At 43.5% G+C, this 23,174-nt stretch overlaps 2 protein-coding genes across 7 annotated transcripts in view; one reads left to right on the forward strand and one right to left on the reverse strand.

Annotated features, from left to right (window-relative positions):
- The first annotated feature begins 11,673 nt into the window (after window positions 1-11,673).
- rev1 (REV1 DNA directed polymerase) overlaps window positions 11,674-23,174 on the forward strand; it is a 101,664-nt gene continuing 90,163 nt past the window's right edge. For 2 of the 6 annotated variants that reach the window (XR_009511185.1, XM_059964465.1), the window contains exon 1: window positions 11,674-15,027. The gene's annotated coding sequence lies outside the window, so the exon portion shown is untranslated. Of the gene's footprint in view, window positions 15,028-15,455; window positions 15,580-23,174 lie in introns of those variants that run through there. The other 4 variants (XM_059964464.1, XM_059964466.1, XM_059964468.1 and 1 more) reach the window with 3 other exon arrangements.
- On the reverse strand, window positions 14,594-15,532 carry LOC132390904 (uncharacterized). The gene has a single exon (XM_059963440.1). The coding sequence runs from the start codon at window positions 15,530-15,532 to the stop codon at window positions 14,594-14,596; it is 939 nt and encodes a 312-aa protein (XP_059819423.1).

The following is a 23,174-nucleotide window of genomic DNA, read 5'->3' on the forward strand; positions in this document are numbered from 1 at the left end:
TTGCACGTAGTAATCCAGAGATTACTAACTTTTTGGTTCTGCTTTTTAACTTAGTCCCTAGCAACTCAAATTCCCTTAGCAGAACCTTTTTCCTCATTCTACCTATGCCGTTGGTACCCACATGGACCACAACAACTGGATCTTTCCCCTCTCACTACAAATTCCTCTGCAGGTCAGTTAAGACGTCCCGAACCCGGGCACTAGGGAGGCAACACAGCCTTCGGGACACTCTACCCTTGCAAAAGAGAACTCTGTCTATTCCTCTGACAATACAATCCCCAATTATCACTACATTTCTCTTCTCTCCCCCCTCTTGAATGGCTCCCTGAACCACAGTTAGGTTGCTCATCTTTCCTACAGCCCCCACTATCATCCACACAGGGAGCAAAAATCTCAGATCTGTTGGACAAGCTCAAGGGCAGAGGTTCCTTGAGCACTGTCTCTTGGATCCCACTACCCGCCTCACTCGCAGTCACACCCTCTTCTCCCTGAACACAGACCGAATTTGAGGCAGCTAATCTAATGGGTGTGACTACCTCCTGAAACAGAGAACCCAGAAACTTTCCCCCTCCCTGATGTGCCGCAGTGTTTGAAGTTCAGATTCCAGGTCATCAAGTTTGAGCCCGAGTTCCTCGAGCAGCCAACACTGGCTGCAGATGTGGTCGCCAGGAACCACAATGGGGTCCATCAGCTCCCACATCATGCAGCTACAGCACATCACCTGATCCAGCATCATCCCTTTATTTAGTTAGCTGTAATTTAGTGACTTTTTATTCAACTACTACAAAAGCTTTACTTGCTACTTACACCAAGGCCTCAAGTTCCCACTCCTAAACTGGTCCCCTCACACAACAGCCACTCTGCTTTGCTTTTACTTGCTCCTGCTAATAAACTGTGGATTGATTGGTCTGACACTTGTGTGCCAATCCCTATGAAACACTCCTTTTTGAAACTCTTCCTCCCAACATGTGCGAAGCTCTCTCTATTCAAATTGTTTGGCCCACTGCTGATGCTCTCCAGACTTCCCTTTTCTGAGGTCCACAATCAGTTCATTGGTCTTGCTGACATTGAGTACAAAGTTTTTGTTGCAGCACCACTCAACCAGCCAATCTACCTCACTCCTATATGCCTCCTCATCACCATCTGAGATTTTATCAACAACAGTGAAATCATCAACAAATTTATAAATCAGTGGTTCCAAAAGTGGGTGATATCACCCAGCTGGGGACGGTGGGAGTTTCTAAGGAGCTGACAAATATAAAGGGAGCAGTGAGGGGGTCACTCGAGAGCAAGAGGGGCACCTGAGGGATTACAGGCTTAATTTAATAAATGAATTATTTATTATAATCATTTGATCCTCAGTGTTTCATAGACTTTGCTCAAAGCATCTTAGAGTTGTTGAAAAGCAATGTGACACTTTTGGCATATCATGAGAAATCTGGACTGCAGAATTCATGTTATTATTGCTGTTCAATCCTGTAGTGCAGTGTTAGCTAGTACGATTCCCATACTCTAATGATGCAATGATACAGTTCCTGTGAATTAGGGTATGGTGTTCAGTGGGGTAAAGTTCAGAAATTGCCCCTTTGAATGATCTTGACTGCATTTCTCTAGTTCAGAATCTGCCCTTTCAAATGGTTTTGAACGCATTTCTCTAGCCCACAGCCCAGCTGCCCCACTTTATGTACCTTCAGGCACAGGTTTCACTCAGCCAGATTTTCAATCTCCCTCCGATATGCTGATTCATCACCACCTTTGATCTAGCCTACGACAGTGGTGTTATTAGCAAACTTGAATATGGCATTAGAGCTGTTCTTAGTCACACAGTCATAAGTGTAAAGCGAGTAGAGCAGGGGGCTAAACACACAGCCTTGTGGTGCACCTGAGCTGATGGCGATCCTGAGGAGATTTTGCTGCCAATACAAACTGAACAGGTTATGCAAGTGAGGAAATCGAGGAACCAATTGTACAAGGAGGTATTGAGGCCAAGGTCTTGGAACTTATTGATCAGTTTTGAGGGGATGATGATGTTGATAAAGGGCATCCTGATGTATGCATCTTTGTTGTCCAAATGTTCTTGGGTTGAGTGTAGAGCCAATGAGATGGCATCTGCTGTGGACCTGTTGTGTCAGTAGGCAAATTGGGGCAGACCTAAGCAATTTCTCTGACAGGAGTTGTTATGTTTCATCTTCAGCTTCTCAAAACACTAAATACTACTGAGCCATAATCATCAAGCCAGTCACTAGGTTCTTCTTGGGTACCGGTATAAAAGAAGCCTGCTTGAAGCAGGTGGGTACTTCAGACTGCCAAAATGAGAGGTTAAAGATCTCAGTGAACCCTCCACCCAGTTGATCAGTATAGGACTTTAGGACTTGGCCAGGTACCCTGTCTGGGCCGCATGCTTTTTGTGAGTTCACATTCCTGCTTGCATGTCAGACACAGACTGAAATCATAGGATCCTCATGGGGATGTGTGTGTTGGTGATGGTTCCTCCATGTTTTGACGGTCAAAGCGAACATAGAAGGCATTGAGCTCATCTGAAAGCGAAGCCCTGCTATCGCCTGTGTAACTTGATTGAACTTAATAAGAGGTGATAGTATTCAAGCCCTGCCACAATTGTCAAGCCTCCTTCATTAATTCATGTTTAGTTCAGAATTGCCACTGTGCCTATGGCTTTCCAGAGATTGTACCTGGACCTCAAGTAACTTTCTTGGTCACCAGACTGGAAAGCCTCTGATCTGGCTCTCAGCAGATGGCGTTCACTAAGAGCATTCAGCCTGATGTTGAGAAGCTGATATCACTGCACCAAGCCCATCCTTCCCACTGAAAGGTGAAAAAGCAATGAAGTGGTGAGTAGTTGGACTACTAATTATGCTCTAAAGTTGTTGATGAAAATTGTTTTTACTGTAACTAAATAATAATTTTATTTGTACCTTTAAATAGATCTGAATAATTTTTGCAATTATTTGTCACTGCTTTGAATTTGCAGTTCCTATTTCCTTCACTGTGCATCGTCAATCAAAAAATTGTTTCTTGTTTTTATGTAATGGGTGGAAAGAGAGAGGGGGCACTGGACACCAAGGGAGTGGTAACCCAAAAAAAGTTTGGGAACCACTGTGTAATGCCCTGGTTTGTATTTTTTACTGTTGTGCTGTTCTGTATTTCATTCATGCTGTTCTGGTTAAGCTGCTTGTTTGGGTTACTGTTGAAGATAAGAGATAGGAGAATTGGCTGCTGGCTGGATTAAGGGAAGGTTTCTCTGGTGAGTGACACTAAGGTTGGGCTTGGGGCTTTTGTTAGGGAGAGATGAAGGGAGAAGACGCCAGAGAGAAGAGGTCGTAGGATTCCACTCGGAGCGGGGTTGTGATTAGACAGAGCCTGGGATGAGATCGAAGGAAGGTCGGCAACGGGGAAACCGTGAGCTCCAACTTGAGCACATTAACCGTTTCATTAAAATGGGCCCTTGTTTTGTTTTGTTCTTTTTTTTTTACTAACCCTTTCATCAAATTAAGAATTATAAAGCTAAATCTTTTAATTCTATGCAGTGTACTGTCTGTTGTTTTGTGGCAATTATTTGTAACAGGGTAATGAATCACACAGCATCCACACAAACAGGGGGATTTTGGGGTGGACTTGCCCCTCAATCTCTCACATTTGGCGGGGCCAGAGATTGTCTTCCCTAGACTTAGGCAGCCGACGGAACCGGAGTTTTCGACTGTTCGAGATGATGTTCGAGTTGTGCTTATCCACACGGTCATGAGTGTAGAGAGAGTGGAGCAGTGTGCTGAGCACGCATGCTTGAGTTGTGACACTGATAGTGAGGGGGTGAGGAGGTATTACTAGCTAACCGGACTGAACGTGGTTTTCCAATAAGGAAATCTGAGGATCCAGTTGCAGACGGATGTCCAGTGGCCAAGACTTTGAAGCTTGATTATTAGTTATAAGGAAATAATGGTGTTAAACACCAAGCTGTAAGGTGCTCCAAAGCAGAATGGAGAGCCATTGAGATTGAATCCACTGTAGACACATTGCGATGGTAGATGGATTGCATTGAGTCCAGATCCTTACTCAGTCCTTGCTCTTGAGTTAATTCTAGTCATAGCAAACTTTTTGAAGCACGTCATTACGATAGATGTGACTGCTACTGGGCAATAGTCATTGAAGCAGTTCACACTGCTCTTTTCTAACACAATGCTAGAGGCCTGACAAATAATTAACTTTAATTGTTGTTCAATGACATTGCAAAGTCATGGTCCCCATACAATATAATCAACTCAAAACTTTATATTTCACCTATTCTATCAGTGTGGTGAAACAAATACAGCCAAGGGGAATATGGTTTATTGAAGTCATCTATCAGTTTCTTTCTGACTAAACCTACCTCTCAGGAGTTGCATTTTTTTTACTCAAAGACATTCACTATTTATTATCAAATTGTTCCTAATCTTTTGTGACCACCTACTAACAGACAAGGAACTGACGTATTTTCATTTATTAAATATTCCTAAATAAAACGTGAATACCAGTGGGATGTTCAAAGCTAATTTTCTCTCTCTATCAAGTACCACTTATAATGACTAGGCTTATATATATGTTATGCTTAATATTCATCTCTAGCTTCAACTTAGAAATGATGACAAATTTATAAAACGGAGTGTGAATTTCCTGCTGTTGAAGTTTACTATCACCAATTGCAAATGAAGATAATTTCAGTTATTCCCAGATGTGCGGGCTTTAATATTTTTGTTTTGGTTTCTTCCCTACAGGAATGTTAAATAGCATTTCACTGCTTTAATTATGGATTTGCTCATTGACTTTCCTCCACCCTATCTCATCACAGGAGTAAACTTATAAATGCTTGCGGAAATTGATATGATAAAGAAGGGAGGGATGTTGTAAACAATAAAAAGGATGTTACAAAGCAGCCCAAATGTTTCATCTGCAAGTCCTTTGATGCTGATGCTACTCTAATTGCTTCTGTTTTCACTCACCTCAAATATACCAAATAGTAAGGCCTAAAAATCGTTTTTATCACGATTAATGTTTCACCCATAAACAGCAAGATCTTAATTTGTAAGATAGTACAGAACAGAATTAATGGGTTTTGCTGTATAAAGCAATTGTTTTTTTTAGTTTCACAGTTGCACCTCATTCTTGACTGTCACAACTGCAAACAAGAGAAAATCTTAAGTAGTTGGAAATCCGAACAACACACACAAAATGCTGGAGGAACTCAGCAGGCCAGGCAGCACCTATGGAAAAAAGTAATCGGCGGAAATGTCGACTGTATTTTTTTCCACAGATGTTGCCTGCCTGCTGAGTTCCTCCAGCATTTGTGTGTGTTGTCACAACTGCAAGTTTGGCAGCAACCCTAAAAGGACATATGACAAGCAAGCCGCACCCTTTCAGCCAAAGAATGGTTGCACAAAGAATGGTTGCTGTAGTAATGAGAGAGGATGGAAAAGTGCACATGGAGTTCAGGGACTTGGACGGGATAATGAGGAATAGCTTTCACAAGGAGGTTTGTTCTCTTTGCAAAGGGGCTACAGGGACCCTCCTGCATCTCTGGCTGGATTTGCAAATGACAACGAGCAAACTACGTGAGTACAGTACGGAGAAGCCTGCAACTCCACCAAATCTAGGAAGCTGCTCTCGCTTGTCTCCTTGAGTTACAAATTGTTGACCTCTGCATTGCATCAAGCTGTGAGGTGTGACAGGAGCAGACTGGAATTAATCTGAGGCTGAATTTTCTGGCAAAGCAGACTTGACACATGCGAGCCTGCTGTGTGAGGTTGCAGAAGGTCACAGAGCAGAAAAGGGAAATAATAGTTGAGCATCATCTAGGTAATAATGATTATAAAGCAATGTGCTTTATGACTAATATAGAGATGGATATAAATCTGATACAAATACAGATTCATCAATTGTTGAAAAGGTAACTGTGGGATTGAGGAAAGAATTAGGGAAGATAAAGTTGGGAGCAGAATTGCCAAGCAACGATGGAGAGCAATAATGGAAAGGAGGACAGGAAGATATGTGTATTCTCCTAAAAGGGAAAATAAACCAACTAAACAATCATGAAACTCCATCGATAATCACAGACAGAACACAATAGTTGAGAGTAAGGAAAGAGGCGTACGTAGAGTACCCTGGATAGCAAAAAAAGTGCAGGATTGGAGAGAGTACAAAGAGATTAGGAAAGATCTCACACAGATAATCAGAAAAGCAAAGAGCAGCCGTGAAATTAAATTATCGAGGAACACAAAATAGTAAAATGTTGTATGGAAATATCAATAAAAACATGGAATTTGAATCAGGCAAATAAAATATATAAACACAAGAAGTTCTGCAGATGCTGGAAATCCAAAGACCATAAGATATAGGAGCAGAATTTGGCCATTTCAAGTCTGCTTTGGCATTTCATCATGGTTGATCCAATTTTCCTCTCAGCCCCAGTCTCCGTGCCTTCTCCCTGTATCCCTTCATGCCCTGACCAATCAAAAATCTATCAACCTCTGCCCTAAATATACATAAAGCCAGCTTCCACAGCTGCCTGTGGCAAAGAATTCCATAGATTCACAACTCTCTGGATAAAGAAATTCCTCCTCATTTCTGTTCTAAAAGGACACCCCTCTGTTCTGAGGCTGTGTTCTCTGGTCCTGGACTCTCCCATCTTAGGAATCAACCTCTCCACATCTACTCCATCAAGTCCTCTCACCATTCGATAGGATTCAGTGAGGTCACCCCTCATATTTCTGAATTCCAGTGAATATAGGCCCAGAACCATCAAATGCTCTTCATAGGACAAGCCATTCATATGACAAGCAACACACACAAAATGCTGGAGGAACTCAGCAGGTCAGGCAGCATCTATGGAAATGAACGAAGAGTTGACATTTCGGCTGAGACCATTTGACAGGATGGCATGTTATGAAATAAAGACATATTAAATCATTGTCTACCAGAGAGATGGAACAGAATATTCAATGAAGAGGTGAAAAATAAGATAAGCACCTTTAAAATAATAAAAGGGAAAAGATAAAAATAAATTTGGAGAATGGAGCATCAGGGAACAAGTATCAATTCCTGCTGAAAGGTCCCCAGTTGGAGAGAATTTCTCTTGTTCTCTCCACAGATACAGCCTGAACTGAGTATTTCCAGTTCAGTTAGTCCTGACGAAGGGTCTCGGCCCAAAACGTCGACAGCACTTCTCCCTATAGATGCTGCCTGACCTGCTGCGTTCCACCAGCATTTTGTGTGCATTGCTTGTGTTACGCCTGCAGCCCCCTCCTTTGTGAGAATCGCAAGATCACTATTGATTTGGGTCAGGAGACCCAGGAAATGAGAGAGAGACGTGTGGAATGTCTCATTCCCTGGTGATATAAAGCTACGGGACACGGCCATTGTCTCTTGAAGACAAACTTGTGGATTGCAATACTGTGCTACGTGGAAGCCCTCGGGCAAAGTGGGCTGGTTGAGAGAGAGATTGCCTCACCCCCAACCTGATTGACATCGCCGACCCTGTGAGTCAGGATAAAAGAGGGTCTGTGGGAACAGCCCCTCAGACGCACCAGAAGAAACACTAGCGATCCCGTAATAGCGGAAGCCATTGGAAGGAGGCCTCGTGCGTTCGGTTCCGTTTGCCCTGAACTGATGGCTTTTACCACGGAAAAACGGCTTTTAGCTAACAACGGGGAAACCAACTCCCCACGACTCGAAGGATTGGCATCGAAAGGACCTGGGCAAGTTTAACCCGTCTCTCTCTCAAACCCAAAATGCTGCAGCTTGAACGAACTAACAGTGACTTTTATATGTCCATCGGACAATACATTATCACCTAGACAACGATAGAGCTATTTCTTATTGATTCTTATTATACCCGTGCTTTTAGATTTAATATTGACGACGTATTTGCATTGATCTTATTTTGTGCCCCTTTATCAATAAATACTGTTAAAAATAGTACCATCAGACTTCAACGGACCTCTCTATCTTTGCTGGTAAGTGACCCAGTTACGGGGTTCGTAACAAAATCGTAACACTTGAATTTCCAGCATCTGCATATTTCCTCGTGATTTCCAGTATCTATTGCTTTCATTTTTCATCTCAAATGTGCTGAACATTTTTAAGCAATAGTCACTTCTTTTAATACATATATGTTAGCTTATGTATATTCTCAGTTTGATATTACTGTGTTTTATTTACTTACTTATTCAAAGATGCCACCTATAACAGGTCCTTCCAGTCCTTTGTGCCACACTGCCTAGCATTCCCCAATTTAACCCTAATCTAATCACAGGTCAATTCACAATCACCAATTAATTTACTGTTGTGTATTTAATGTTTCAGTAATATTTGAGTAATTTTGTAAATATAGTGTTTGATTAAGGGTTTGCATAATTCATTACGGGTTACATATAAAAGTACATGAATGGCATACGGCATTATGCTATCACATCACGAGTGTGCACCTCACTAAAGTAAAAACGAAGAGTACACGTTTATCCCGGTCTCCTGTATTTTTTCCGGTTAGTTCATGGTGTTACAAAGCATGACAGTATTGTAATATGTATTGTACTGTACTGCTGCCACAGGGAAAAGACAAATTTCATGGCATTAGTGATTGATGATAAATCTGATTCAGAGATGGGTCTCTATTGTGGACTGAGAGTGAGGGTTCTCTGCAACACACAAGCAAGATGGAAGAATGGAGAACCCTGCTTGATTCCAGAGTTGATGGGGGAAAGTATCTGTTTCCCCACCCACTGACCTAGACTGTACTACCATGTTAGATCCAATTACTTGTTTCCTTCAAAACCCATATTGGAAAACTAGTCCAATATGTATGTGTATGACATAGTGTTGAAGGTTTCTCCTTCCTCAAGCAGACCAGGCAGGCATCTCTCCCTCTGTCCTGCACATAGCTGATAGTATCCCTAAGTCGCACAAATCCGTTGGAGATATCCCTGCCTAGGACAGCACAGGTTTGGTCCAAGTGGATCACCTGTCCCAGGTTGGCAATGGCTTGGGAAATGATCTTGCATTCTACATTCAACAGTGAAATTCCATCTCTAATTTATGATGTCCTCCTCCACCCCCCTCAACAAAAGAGATGGTTGTTGACTTCAGGAGGGCACGGCGCGACCACTCCCCGCTGAACATTGATGGCTCCTCGGTAAGGATCGTAAACAGCACCAAATTTCTTGGTGTTCACCTGACGGAGAATCTCACCTGGTCCCTCAACACCAGCTCCATAGCAAAGAAAGCTCAGCAGCATCTCTACTTTCTGTGAAGGCTGAGCAAAGTCCATCTCCCAGCCCCCATCCTCATCACATTCTACAGGGGTTGTATTGAGAGCGTCCTGAGCAGCTGCATCACTGCCTGGTTCGGAAATTGCACCATCTTGGATCGCAAGACCCTGCAGCGGATAGTGAGGTCAGTTGAGAAGATCATTGGGGTCTCTCTTCCTGCCATCACGGACATTTACACTACACGCTGCATCCGCAAAGGAAACAGCATTATGAAGGACCCCATGCACCCCTCATACAATCTCTTCTCCCTCCTGCCATCTGGGAAAAGGCTCCGAAGCATTCAGGCTCTCACGACCAGACTATGTAACAGTTTCTTCCCTCAAGCTATCAGACTGCTCAATACCTGAAGCCTGGACTGACACCTTGCCCTACTGTCCTGTTTATTATTTATTGTAAAGCCTGCACTGTTTTTGTGCACTTTATGCAGTCCTTTGTAGGTCTGTAGTCTAATGTAGCTTTCTCTGTTTTTTTTAATTACATAGTTCAGTCTAATTTTTTGTACTGTGTCATGTAACACCATGGTCCTGAAAAACGTTGTCTCATTTTTACTATGCACTGTACCAGCAGTTATGGTCGAAATGACGATAAAAGTTGACTTGACTTGAACTTGTTGATGAGGAGAATGATGCCTTTCCTCATGAAATCTTACAAGCTGCCAGCCAGAGGCATAGTGTAATGCACGCCCAGCAAGTCTGGGCCTATCCAGCCCCACTGAGCTGAGTATACCCTCCGGGAATTGTACTTATGTCAAGGGAATGTGTAGAGCCAGTCAGCTCCTCCTGGGATAGTGACAGAGTTAGTCTCTCCCTCTTGCTATAGTCTAAAACCTCTATGATAGAGGACAGGAAGTTCTGAGTTGTCTGTGGCCTTTCTGTCGTCTAGAGCAGTATTGCAGATCCTCAATATGTTGGCCTTTGAGGATATTACTGAACCATCCTATTCCCTGAGGCTGTGGATCACGAAGCTCAACCCGTGAATCTTTTGGAAGAAGAAGGGTGAGCATGTCTCATCCTGCTCCACAAAGTGGAGTCTGGATTTGAAAATGAGCTTGGAAGATTCTGAGGCAGAGGGTGTGGCCTGCTGACTCTTCACATCATAGAGCTCCACTCTCACGTCCAAACCGCCCTCCCCCCACCTCCTTTTCTGCAAGAGAAGCTGCGGCAAGTCTGTCTGGAGCTGGCACGATTCCCTCTGACTCCCTCTTGCTTTCCAAACCCCTTTGAGGATGAAGAGCCTCCTGATATTCTTCCTGGTTGTTCACAACAATAAATCAGAGAGTCAAAGAGATGCCTCACGGTTCTTCAATCTGCGTAATCCACCTTTAGTTCCTCGACGCTCTCTAGGGTCAACAGCTTGACGTTCAACTTCCATGTCTCACTGCCTGCCTTCTGGTCCTTCTGCAGGTGGCAGGAGGCTTGAAGTGGCAGTGGTCAGAAAAGAACACTGCCGTGACATCAATGGACCTGACTTGAGATGAGGTCCATCTAGAACTGTCCTGAGCTGCCTGTTCCAGATCAAGCATGCTGTGGCTGTGGGGCTGCTGAAAGTGTTGCACAACTTTGCTTCCTTAACCATTACTACACCATGGACGATATGGAAGGACAGTGGTTAGTATAATGCTATAACGGTGCTCAGTGACCCAGGATCTGAGTTTGTCCATTCTCCCCGTGATCCCATGGGCTTCCTCTGGGTGATCTGGTTTTCTCCAACAGTCTGAAGAATTATAACATTAATTGGTCATGTGAGTGTAATTGCGCAGGTTCATTGGGCTGTTGGGCCTGTTATTGTACTATATATCTAGATAAATAATAAATAAATTTCCAACAGGAGTCTGTCCAGTCTCCTGATGGCATTGCCAGTGTGTCCAGCCACTGGCCAGAACGTGTGAAAGAGACGTCACCAGTGGTGCAGGGATCTGCTGAAAGACAAGGTGCACACGTCGATTAGCAGAGAGGGTGTTAATGTATGTTACGTCTGCGACAAAGAACGCCTATCCACCACCTCTTTGATTGTAGTGGCATCCCTGAAGCAGCATCTCCAGGACAAATGTATGATTATCACCCCCCTCCCCAACACCCCCATGGCCATGTAGACAATCCCTGGGACCACCACTTTGATTATCTCTGAAAGTTGTGGAGGTCTCACAGCCCACACTCCTGCAGCAGCTTTTTACATTTCAAAAATAGACAAAATATACACAGCCCGAGGTGCAGGAACACATGCTGAGGGATGCACTGAAGCTGGGCGCAGCCAGGGCTGTGTGGAAAGACCACAGTATGGACTTTTTATTTCAAAAATAGACTTTATTCATAATAAAACATATTTACAAAGGAATAAAACCTTACATTCATGGTTATTACATTGAGTGTTATACACCTATAACAAATAACTATAATCCATAGAAAAGCAAACAGGCTTAAGCAGGGTAGAGGCAGTACAGTAACGTTATGGTTAGCACAATGCTTTACAGTACAGGCGACCCCGGTTCAATTCCTGCCACTGCCTATAAGGAGTTTGTACATTCTCCCTGTGACTGTGTGGGTTCCCTGGTTTTCTCCCACAGTCCAAAGACATCCCTGGTAATTGGTCATTGTATATTGTCCCGTGATTAGTCCAGGATTAAGTCAGGGGATTGCCTGGCATCATGGCTCGAAGGCCCTATTCTATGCTATAGCTCAGTAAATAAATAAATGAGCCCTATGCATTGTTTCAGCTCTGCCTCCATGTGTAGTGGTTGAAGTAGCCTAGACTGTGGTCTTTGCATTGACTGCACTAAGTTTTGGAACACCCCTCAGACCTTGCTCAGCCCGTGGCATTCTGTGCACACATCTCACAGTGCAGGAAGACCAACAAGTTTCAGGCAGATCAAAGGGCATCTTTAACCAAGTTGATGACCTCTGAACTGCACTAGATATCTGTCTCAGAGTGCCTGCAGGTCAGTGAGATCTCCTATTCACACCTGCTGGATCTGGACTCTGGAATCTGTCTCCAAAATCTGCAAAGAGGTGACTGCCTGGCTCTTCCCACCCACGGCCATTTCAAGTGTGGTGGACGGTACATTGGGGGATACAACTCTTCCACAAAGCACCGGTTATGCAGCAATATCTACTTGACTATGGCGTTATGTAGTTACAGGGCCAGGCCTACCTTTCCCAACACCAGGGACGGGTAAAACCTCACCCCATGGTGATCCTTGGTGCCCATGTACTTGAGGCCACACACTGCCAGATACAGAAACACCCAGAGGTGCTCATCAGGATGAGAGCGAAGTTGGGTCCATTTTTGCTCCCATCCTCTGCATCATGACTCATTAGTACTGCTTCATCTTGGAGATGGAGGAGATGCCCAGTGATTCCCGAGGCAAAGGAGCAAGTACAGACTGCACCCATGTCAAGTACAACAGCCCTGAGAGCACATCACTCTTGATGACCAAACTCTTCCCAGTTATTGACAGAGAATACCATTTCCACAGGCCCAATCTTTGTTTTACCTTCCCAATCCATTCCAGCCAATTCTTGTTCTACACATTAGCCCCACTGAACCAGAGCCCCAGAAACTTCAGGAAGTCAGACCAGATGGCGAAGGGGAAGTTGGATTGATCGGGCCAGTTGGCGAAGAACATGGTTCTTCCTGCAGTTGGCTCTGGCCCCCGATTGTAAACCCGTACATCATCCATGTAGAAGAAAGTTTTAACTTGTGTGCTTCCTCTGCCTGGCAATATCACCCCTCGTAGACTTAATTTGGTTGAATTTAATATTTCCAGCTGCCACCTGAGATTACAAACACACATTGCCAGAATTGTGACAGGCAAAACAATGTAGTTCTTCAAACCTATAGCTCAGAGTTCCACCAGTATGGTTTCCATCCACTGCCTCCATTTTGCTTACACCATCTAAAAAGAGATGTATTACCGTTTACAAGTTTCAACAGTCTCCCCTGGGCAACACCAGCTTCAGTCACCAACCCTGTAGTGGATATTACTTTTTGATCTCTCCAACCCTCTTTCTTCTGGGCATGTTTTTAAAAAAAGTCTGTGTTCAAAAATGTTCAAGTTCTGAAGAAAGCTGAACAACCTGAAATAGTAGCACTGTTTTTCTCTCCACAGATGCTATCCTTGGTATTTCTAGCATCTTCTGTTTTTATTTCAGATTTCCAGAATCTGCAGGGTTTTTATTTTGCTTGTCTATCTCCAAAGATGTTTGCTGACCTGTTTAATATCTCCATTTTCTGAGTTAAACGGAAATCCTGCCAATGGTTGCTGGTTTTTATTTCCTGGATCCACTTTGGCGGACGCAAATGAGGATTCTGGCAGAGGATTTGGAAAGTCTGAAAGAGCAGCCCAAACAGGCAACACCTCCTTTTTGTGAGGGTGTAGGGAGAACACTTTTGGAAAACATTTTAAATGCAGCAAAATGCTGGTAATCTGTTGTCTAACCATTCAGAAATCCCAGTGGTTTGGCAACTGGCTCACCAGGTGATTGTAGTAATTTTTACTTACGTGGGAGTGTTCATTTGCTCCCTCCCACTGAGGCCTAATCCTGTGTTCCCTTGCCCTTATGGGACCCCAGTTCCTATGCATCCTGACCACCTACTGTGCTCCCTTTGAATTTACCTGGTTCTGTTGGCAGCATTCCTTTTTATCTTTTCTGGTTCATTTCCTCTGCTCTCTTTCAACTTACTGAGTTCAAAGTGAATAAAAATGTATTAGGAAATCTGATAATCTGGCACCACTTGCCCTAATCGTGCAGGGTTGTTGTTAAGTGCCGTCGAGCTGTCGTCAACGCATGGCGACCCTATGGAGAGTTGCCATAAATGAGTTTCGATCCTCGTGAAGGCAGTTCTTTGTTGATAACGTTGCATTCATAGCTGTCCTTGTTGTGTACGTTCATCCAATTGGTGGCCTCCCTCTCGTGCATTGTCCTTTCACCTTGTAGAGCATGATGTCCTTTTCCAGAGAGCTGTTTCTTCACATGATGTGCCCAACAGGCGGATTCTTGTCATTTGAGCCTCCAGAGAGAGACTTGGTTTGGTCTCATTGAGAACTGATTTGTCTGCTCTGTGAGAGGTCCACAAGGTGCATAGTCTTTTTCTCCAGTACCACAGTTTAAAGGTTTCCTATCCTTCTTCTCTACTGTCCAGCTTTTGCATCCGTATAATGTCGATGAGAACGCCATCATCTGCACCAGTCCAATCTTAGTATGTAGAGATAGATTCCTGTTCCAGAGGATCTTCTCCAAATTCTCCATGTGCAAGATAAAGGTTCCTTTTAAATTTTGTGGGAATCAGTCGCTGTTTAGGTGCAGTGGCTGCATTTTGCAACCAGGCGGCACTGCGGGGAGATACTTCCCAGCCTGCAGAGTTCCTCCAGCATTTTGTGTGTGTTGCTCAGATTTGGGTACATTTCCGGGTACAGACGCCGGCGGCGCTGCGGCGGGTGCAGTTGCGGGGTGTGGCCACGGGCGGCGCTGCGGCGGGTGCAGTTGCGGGGTGTGGCCACGGGCGGCGCTGCGGCGGGCTGCGCGCGGAGCCGTGGAGACGAGCCGGCGGGGTGGAGTGAGCGCCGGAGCCGGGAATGGAGAAAGCGCAGCGTTGGGGATCGAATTGAGAGACAGGGCCGGGCGACGGTGGGAGCGAACGAGTGCCGGCGGCAGTGGCACTAACGAGTGGACGGAGGGCCGCCGGTAGTCAGGACAGGGGATGAGTGCGGAGCCGTGAGGTGAGTGTTCGCCGGTTACGTGACAGAGACTGGTCGGTGCTTCGACTGAGAGGGACGGTGGGCGCTCGCTGCCCGTCTGCCTGGCCCGGCGTTCGGCTTCAGCCAGCCGCTGCGTCGCGCCCTGGCTCTGGGTTGACAGGCCTTCGCTGTCATCGGGAGCTCGGGCGCAGACACAACAGAGCGGCGCCTCCCCCGTGGGATCTCCCGGGGGAGGGGGGGCGAAGCCAGAGCTCGGCTCCCGCCACCCGCAGCTTTCACACCGGCCGGTCGGGGGACCGCCGTTGCTGAGCTGTGCAGAGAGGAGCCCGGCTGCCGAGGTCGACGCCGGAGTCCCCCCACCCGCCTGCGTCTGGCTGCTCGGGCGGATCGGTGAGGTGGCGAGACAGCCTGATAAGGGGCGGGGATCCCGGGTCACAGCCCGGCCTGAAGCGGCGCCGACGGCATCTTCCCGCTCGATCACATCCTTCAGCCCGGCCACAAACTTTCTCCCGAGTTTCTCTGCCATCACCTAGTAATTTTACCTTCTTGTTAATGTAAAGCTCATTCACTAAGGTGAGAATAATGTATACATTTGTGAAGACCCCTTTTATTGATGCCACGGCTGGAGAAATGCCTTCAATTCTGGTCACATCACTTTGAGGAGGAGGGTGCAGAAGAAATTTCCGAGGACTGTACCAGCAGCAATCGGTTTCAGCTATAACATTAGAGCCAGAAGCTGTGGCGTTTGTTCCTGGGACAGAGGGATTAGATTGACAGGTGATTTTGTGTATGGTCTTGGTCACCACATTGCAGGAGAGACGTGATTGCACTGGAGACGGCGCAGAGGAGATTATAGAAGATTTGCTAAAATTGCAACTCTGGGGTAAGATTGGATGTTCGGTGTGTTTATTTTGAAACAGAGGAAGCTCAGAGACGACATAATTAAGATATATAAAATTATGAGGGGCTGAATTGCTGTAACTGAGAAGCGTCGTTTCCTTTAGCAAAGGGGTCAGAAACACGAAGCATTAATTTTGATTGCGGGATTAGCAGTGAGAAGGAACACATCTTTCATCCCGATATTGGGAGGAGACCTGTACTTGATGTCTGAAAGGACAATGAAAGCATCAACCCTCATTTTTGATCTTTGGATGTTTTGGTGAAAAGCCATAAATTGTAGCGGTATAAACCTGGTGCTACAAAGTTGGTTTGGATGAACCTAGGCTCTAATTGTACGGGACCACAGTAGACACAATGGCCTACGGTGGTGATAATATTCCATGATAGAATTTCAGAGTGAGTTTAGGTTGTGAAGCAGAAAGAAGACAGTGTTATTAAGTTCAAAGGGAAAACATCCTAAGTGAGTGAAAGTAAGGAGGGAAGGAAATATATGGATAATAGTTAAGATGTAGAATTCACTATGTTTTCACTGCCCCTGCAGACTCAGTAAAGGCTTTCTAAAGGGATTTAGAGAAGCATTTGAAAGGAAACTATTTGCAGGCCCAGTGGCAAATAGTGGGGAAATGGATCAAAGTGGGTGGCTCCTCAAAGAACCGGTGTGGGCTTGAAGACTTGAACCCTCATGTGCCAGAACAATTCTGGGATAATTTTAATTCCACTGTAAGTGTGATTTCTTGTTAATTAGTAAAAACCTATTACCTCTGATCTGTGAGCACACTTCCTCTGTCATCTGCATGTTAATTGTGTGCTACCAAGAAGCAATGAGATTTACTTTAATGCATGGACGATAGCTGATCAATAACTCTATTGTGACCATAGATGGTAATCAAATTTGCCAATACCACTGAACTATTTTCATTCTAATCTCTTAACAATTTAAATCGTAGATTGATCTGTGATTAATCTCAGAGGTAAGGGGTGTTAGAAAATTTACATAAAGCAAATGAGTTTTGAGAAAGAATGTTTCAAATTAATCTGTTTACTTGAGCTATTTTGTCTCTAAACTTGTGATCTATTTAATTTGAGAGGATACTTTATTTTGGGTATATATTCATTGCTGAGATTACATAGATGAGGCCACCATTTGTGTTGGAGAATCTCATCTGGCATCTTCTGGCATAAGAATTCTTCTCTTTAGTGCAAGCCCCAACAAATCCAAATCTTGCTGCATGCAAGCACAAATTATTTCATAATCTGCTTAGTTGCAAATGGAACTGAGCAATTCACATTGATATGCCAAAGTGCCTACTTGTTATTTTATGGAAGTAGGAATCAGAATCGGGTTTATTATCACCGACATGTGATGTCAAATTTGTTAACTTAACAGCAGCAGTTCAATGCAATACATAATCTAGCAGAGAGAAAAATAATAATAATAAATAAAATAAACATAATAATAAATAAGTAAATCAATTACATATATTAAATCGATTAAAAATATGCAAAAACAGATGTTCGTTTATGTGTGTATTGGAAAAAAAGGTAAGGTAGTGTCCAAAGCTACATTGTCCATTTAGGAACAAGATGGCAGAGGGGAAGAAGCTGTTCCTGAATCACTGAGTGTGTGCCTTCAGGCTTTTGTACCTCCTACCTGATGGTAACAGTGAGAAAAGGGCATGCCCTGGGTGCTGGAGGTCCTTAATAATGGACACTGCCTTCCTGAGATGCTGCTCCCTAAAGATGTCCTGGGTACTTTGTAGGCTAGTACCCAAGATGGAGCTGACTAGATTTACCACCTTCTGCAGCTTCTTTCGGTCTTGTGCAGTAGCCCCTCCATACCAGACAGTGATGTAGCCTGTCAGAATGCTCTTCACAGTACAACTATAGAAGTTTGAGTGTATTGTTGACATGCCAAATTTCTTCAAATTCCTGATAAAGTATAGGCGCTGCCTTGCCTTCTTTGTAACTACATTGATATGTTGGGACCAGGTTAAATCTTTAGAGATCTTGACACCCAGGAACTTAAGATAGAAAAGCCAAAAGATGGCTGAATTCAGAATGCTGCTTTGATGAAACTCTGCAGAGATATTTTGTGGGCTGATATATTTGTGTATTCATTTCCCCCCATTGACCAGCTTTGTTTCTTATTTTGAGAAATATTACCTCAATGTTATCTCACTCGGCCTCTGGAATTAAGCTTGTAGTGAGGCTGCATTGGGTTCTGAATAGTATTGTCTGAACCCAAACCAAGTTTATTGGTGAGTGGATGCTGCTTGACAGCTCTGTTGGTGACAACTTCCATAAATCTTCCAGTGATTGAGTGGGCTGATTGGATGGCAACTGGCCAGATATTTGTAGACATAACATACCTGGGTAATTTATCATATTGTCAGGTAGATTCTGTTGTATATGTACAGTTTGGCTGCAGGGTTGGTGAATTCTGCATTATACTATAGATTGAGCAGAATTGACTAAAAACTGGATTTATTGACAATGTTGACAACCAGTATTCACCCTGAAGTGTCCTCTCATTTGCATCTTTGTGAGTTGTCTTCTCTTCCTCCTAGTAACTGTTGAATTTAATGCTTGTGGCTGGGGTGTCAAGTTTGGTTCTGAATCAGCATATAGGAGGGAGATTGAAAATTTGGCTGAGTGGTGCCATAACAACGAGGTCAGCAAGTCCAAGGAGATGACTTCAAGAAAGACCAGAGGTCAGTGAGGATCAGAGGTGGAGAAGATCAGCAATTTTAAACTTGTCAGTGTTATTATTTTGGAGGACCTGTTCTGGGCCCTACTTCCTTAGGAGTTTGCAGAGGTTTGGTATGACATCTAAAACTTTGACAAGCTTCTGTAGATGTGTAATGGACAATACACAGCCTCGTATAGAAACATCAATGTTATTGAATGTATACAGCCCAGTTTGTCATGGGTAAAGCCCTCCCAACCATTGAGCACATCTACATGAAACATTGTCACAGGAAAGCAGCATCCATCATCAGGGACCCCCACCGCCAGGGCATGGTCTCTTCTTGCAGGTGCCATCAGGAAGAAGGTGCAGGAGCCTCAGGACTCACAAGACAAAGTTCAGGAATAGTTATTATCCTTCAACCAACAGAGAGGATAACTTCACTTGTCCCATCACTGAACTGTTCCCACGACCTATGGACTTGCTTTCAAGGACTCTTCATCTCATCTTCTAGATATTTATAGTTCATTTATTATTATTATTTCTCTCATTTTCTATTTGCGCAGTTTGTTCTCTTTTCACACTGAGTGAATGCCCAAGTTGTGGTCTTTCATTCAGTCTTTTATGGTTATTATTCTGTAGATTTATTGAGTATGCCCACAAAAAATGTATCTCAGGATTGTATATGTTAACATATATGTACTTTGATAAGTTTACTTTGAACTTTGTTATAGTGAAGGATATACACTCAGTGGCCAGTTTATAAGGTAACTCCTATATCAGTGTAGCCACTGAGTGTATGTTCATGTCTTCTGCTCTTCCACTTCAAGGTTTGATATGTTGTGCATTCAGGGATGCTCTTCTGCATACTGCTGTTGTAACACATGGTTATTTGAGTTACTGTCATTTTCCTGTCAGCTTGAACCTGTCTGGCCATTCTCTTCTGATCTCTCTCATTAACAAGACATTCTGCCCACAGAACTGCCATTCACTGGATGTGTTTTTTTGCTTTTCACACTATTCTGTGTAAATTCTGGACTATTGTGTATAAGAATCCTAGGAGGTCAGCAGTTTTTGAGATACTCAAACCACCTTGTCTGGCACCAACAATCATTCCATGGTCAAGGTTACTTGAATCACATTTCTTACCCTCACTGACGTTTGGTCTGAACAACAACTGAATCTCTTGACCATATCTGCATGCTTTTATGCATTGAGTGTCAGACACATGATTGGCTGATTAGATATTTGTATTAATGAGCAGGTGTATCTAATAAAGTAGCCACGGATTTTATTATTCTATTGGGTTACAGATTGCATGGAATAAAAGCCTGCTGTTGGTTTAGGAGTAATAGTCTTGCAGCATGAAAACTGGTCCTTTGGTCCAACTTGCCCAGCAAGCTAGTCTCATTCACCTATGTTTGGCCCATGGTCTTCTATCCATGTACTTATCTAAATGACTTTTAAACATTGCTAATGTGCCCCTCTCAACCACTCTAGCAATTCATTTCAAATATGCACCACTCTTCATGTGAAGAAGTTGCCCCCGATGCCCAAAACTCTACACAATATTACGTGAGGCCTCACCAATACCTTATATAACTGAAACATAACTTTGCAATTCCAAAACACAATACCTTGACTGATGAAGGCCAATGTGCCAAATGCCTTCTTCACCCCTGTCTACCTAAGACACTGCTTTCAGTAAACTGTGTTCTTGCATTCCTAGATTCCTCTGTTCCTAAATACTAACTAGGAAATACAATACCTCACATTTATCTGGATTGAAAGTCACTTGCCAATCCTTGGCCTACTTACACAGCTGATCAAGATCCCCCTGTAATTTTTGTACCATTCTATACTGTCTATAAAACCTATTTTAGTATCACCCACAAACTTACTAAGCATGCATGGAATGTATATTCACATACCTAATCCAAGAGATTTACAGACGCAAAGCTGAATGTAACCCTTCCAAATGTGACCTTGTCACTCCTAACATTGGTAAATCCTGTCCCTCAAAGTCCCCTTCAGCAATTTATCCACCACAGATATCAGACTCACCAGCTAAGGCCTTCAGGACCAGCACCTTGCTCATCCATAAGTGGTTCAAGACATGCCCATTCATTACCTTCATTTCCTTTGCTTCTCCATTTTCTTCGCAGTAAAAAGAGAGCAGAAATATTCATTAAAACACTCTCCAATTTCATTGGGTTCCTCATACAGCTAGTGGACCTACTCTTTCCTTAGCCAGCTTTATACTCTTAATATACCTATAGAATCTCTTGGGATTTTGCCTCATTTTACCTGCCAGATCCTTTTCGTATCCATTTTACTCTCCTGACTTCTCGCAAGTGCATTCCTCCTCTACTTGCAGTCATCAAGAGATACTAGTTCCTAATTGCTTATGGTGTAGCGTATGCTTCCCTCTTTTTGTTTCCTAACCAGTGCCACAACATCTCTTGTCAACCAATGTTCCTGAAACCTGCCACTATGCCCTTCACCCTAATGGGAATATACTAACTCTGAACTCTTGATGTCACAGTTTAAAAACCTCCCATTTCACAAATGCATCTTTCCCTGCTAACAATCTCAATCAATCAATCTATGATTGATCATGGATGCCATTTTTCAGCTGCTTGATATTATGTGAACTTAAGCCACTTTGTGATAGAGGATATCCCCAATAAGAAGATAGAGCTTTGTCTCCATGTTAGCTATCACTCTTGCTGTTCACTGTTACGGTCCAAGACTACTTTACCTGAAGGAATGCAGTGCTTTAAGAAGGTCATGTGCTATCACATTCTCAAAGACAATTGGGAACAGACACAAAGGCTCATCTCAATGAAGCAGTCAATGTGATTTCACTGAATGACAGCTCCAAGAAAAATGTATCCACTTTAACTGTCTACTACTTGATGACATGCAAGGTGTGATTCTAACCAATGGGTCTCCATGGGTTCGATCGTTGTGCAGGCAAAAGAATGCCATGTCATCACTCTAGTCCTCTTCTTAGTCTTTCTTATGGCAATGTTGCACCTTGCATTCCACAGTCTTCCCGTTGAGATGGAGTTAAAATTCAAAACTAAAAGGAATCTGTACAACCTCAGTGGCTTGCACTTCTGAACCAAGGTCACTCTAACCTTGATCATTGAGTTGCATACAGTTGATGCCAGTTTACTTGCTCATTCGGATAATGAGTTCCAGATCTTTGACTTTTTCATTGAAACAAATATGAAAATTGGTCTTGTACCAACATCTGCAAAACAAATGTACTGACTTCCTTCAGCATTTTGTTTGTGTTACTTCAGGTTTCCAGTATTTGGTGTCTCTTGTGCCCCTAAAAGAATAATTGGGACCATTATCATGAGGCCAGCACTTAATGAAGATAGGCATTGGTTATCAAATTAACTATTGTCTGTAGAGTTCCAGTGCAGTCTTTGGCCTTCTGAAGAAGAGTGCTTAGAGGTCAAGATGCAAAATCAAGCCCAGGGTCCACCAATTAGAAGTTCTCCCTCTTGTACACCAAACATAGGCTACCAATAGCAGGTGCTTCAAGACTATCAATATTACCTGCATAAATAAGATCCACCAAATCCAGTGACATGATTATTATCCCAAAATTATAGTCCCCTCCTAAGCCAGTCTCCCCAATATCAAGCCATGTTACCCTCCAGCTCTGAAGGGTAAGCCACACCATTGGCATGCTTGCCAGATATTTCCAGAACAGGCAGTCAACATTGAGCTCTATTAGGACAAGAGGCTACTAGAAAGACAGTGCAAATGCTACAAAGATGCTCACAAAGTCTCCTTGAAAAGATTAAGCATCCTTAATGATTCATGGAAATTTCTGGTCTGCAACCAAATCAAAAATGAGAAAAATCAACCAGGATGACACCGAGAATCTCTTTGCTGGGACATACAGAAGCTTACTTGTCCCATAAAACACCTGAAGTAGAGCCTGTGGTTTTCAGTGGGTCTCATCAGCCGCTTCAGAACTAATGTGCAGAGGCAAGAAATCCTCATCTCCAAAGAGCGTGTTTATGAAGAAATGCTTTGCTTTGAGGGAAATGCTTTGCTCTGCTACCCAATTAAACTCCCTTGATTCAAATTTTGTTTTATTTTTTGCCATTTTAAAATAAGGTTAGGAAAAGTCTGTATGCAAGGATGTAGTGATATGCATCAGCATTAAGTACAGTAATTGGATCATCCACACAACCTGTGTAAAGTTGTTATAGCCAGTGGGGGTGGGGATAGTGGTAATGGGGAAAAGCTCCCTGTACCTAGTAAATGCCCCCAATGATGAGCGTCTCAAATAGCTTCTGACAACTGAGTCCAGCTTCTGGTTGTCACATGTGGCTTAGCTACTAAGCCCAGCAGAACTCTTTATATTGACAGGAGAAGGGGCAAAAACGGGTTACTGGCGCCTTGAAACCATCTGCATGAAGTGACTGGGGCTTGTCAGCCATGGTTGGCAGCTCTTCTGGAAGCAAAACTCTGATCTCAAAACTCTCCTGCTTTGTGGCTGTACCTACTCATGGGGAAAGTTTGAGAGTAAACCTGAGGAAAAGTCCGGAGCACA

Source organism: Hypanus sabinus, chromosome 3, assembly GCF_030144855.1.
Source record: "Hypanus sabinus isolate sHypSab1 chromosome 3, sHypSab1.hap1, whole genome shotgun sequence".
In the NCBI taxonomy this organism is placed as follows: domain Eukaryota; kingdom Metazoa; phylum Chordata; class Chondrichthyes; order Myliobatiformes; family Dasyatidae; genus Hypanus; species Hypanus sabinus.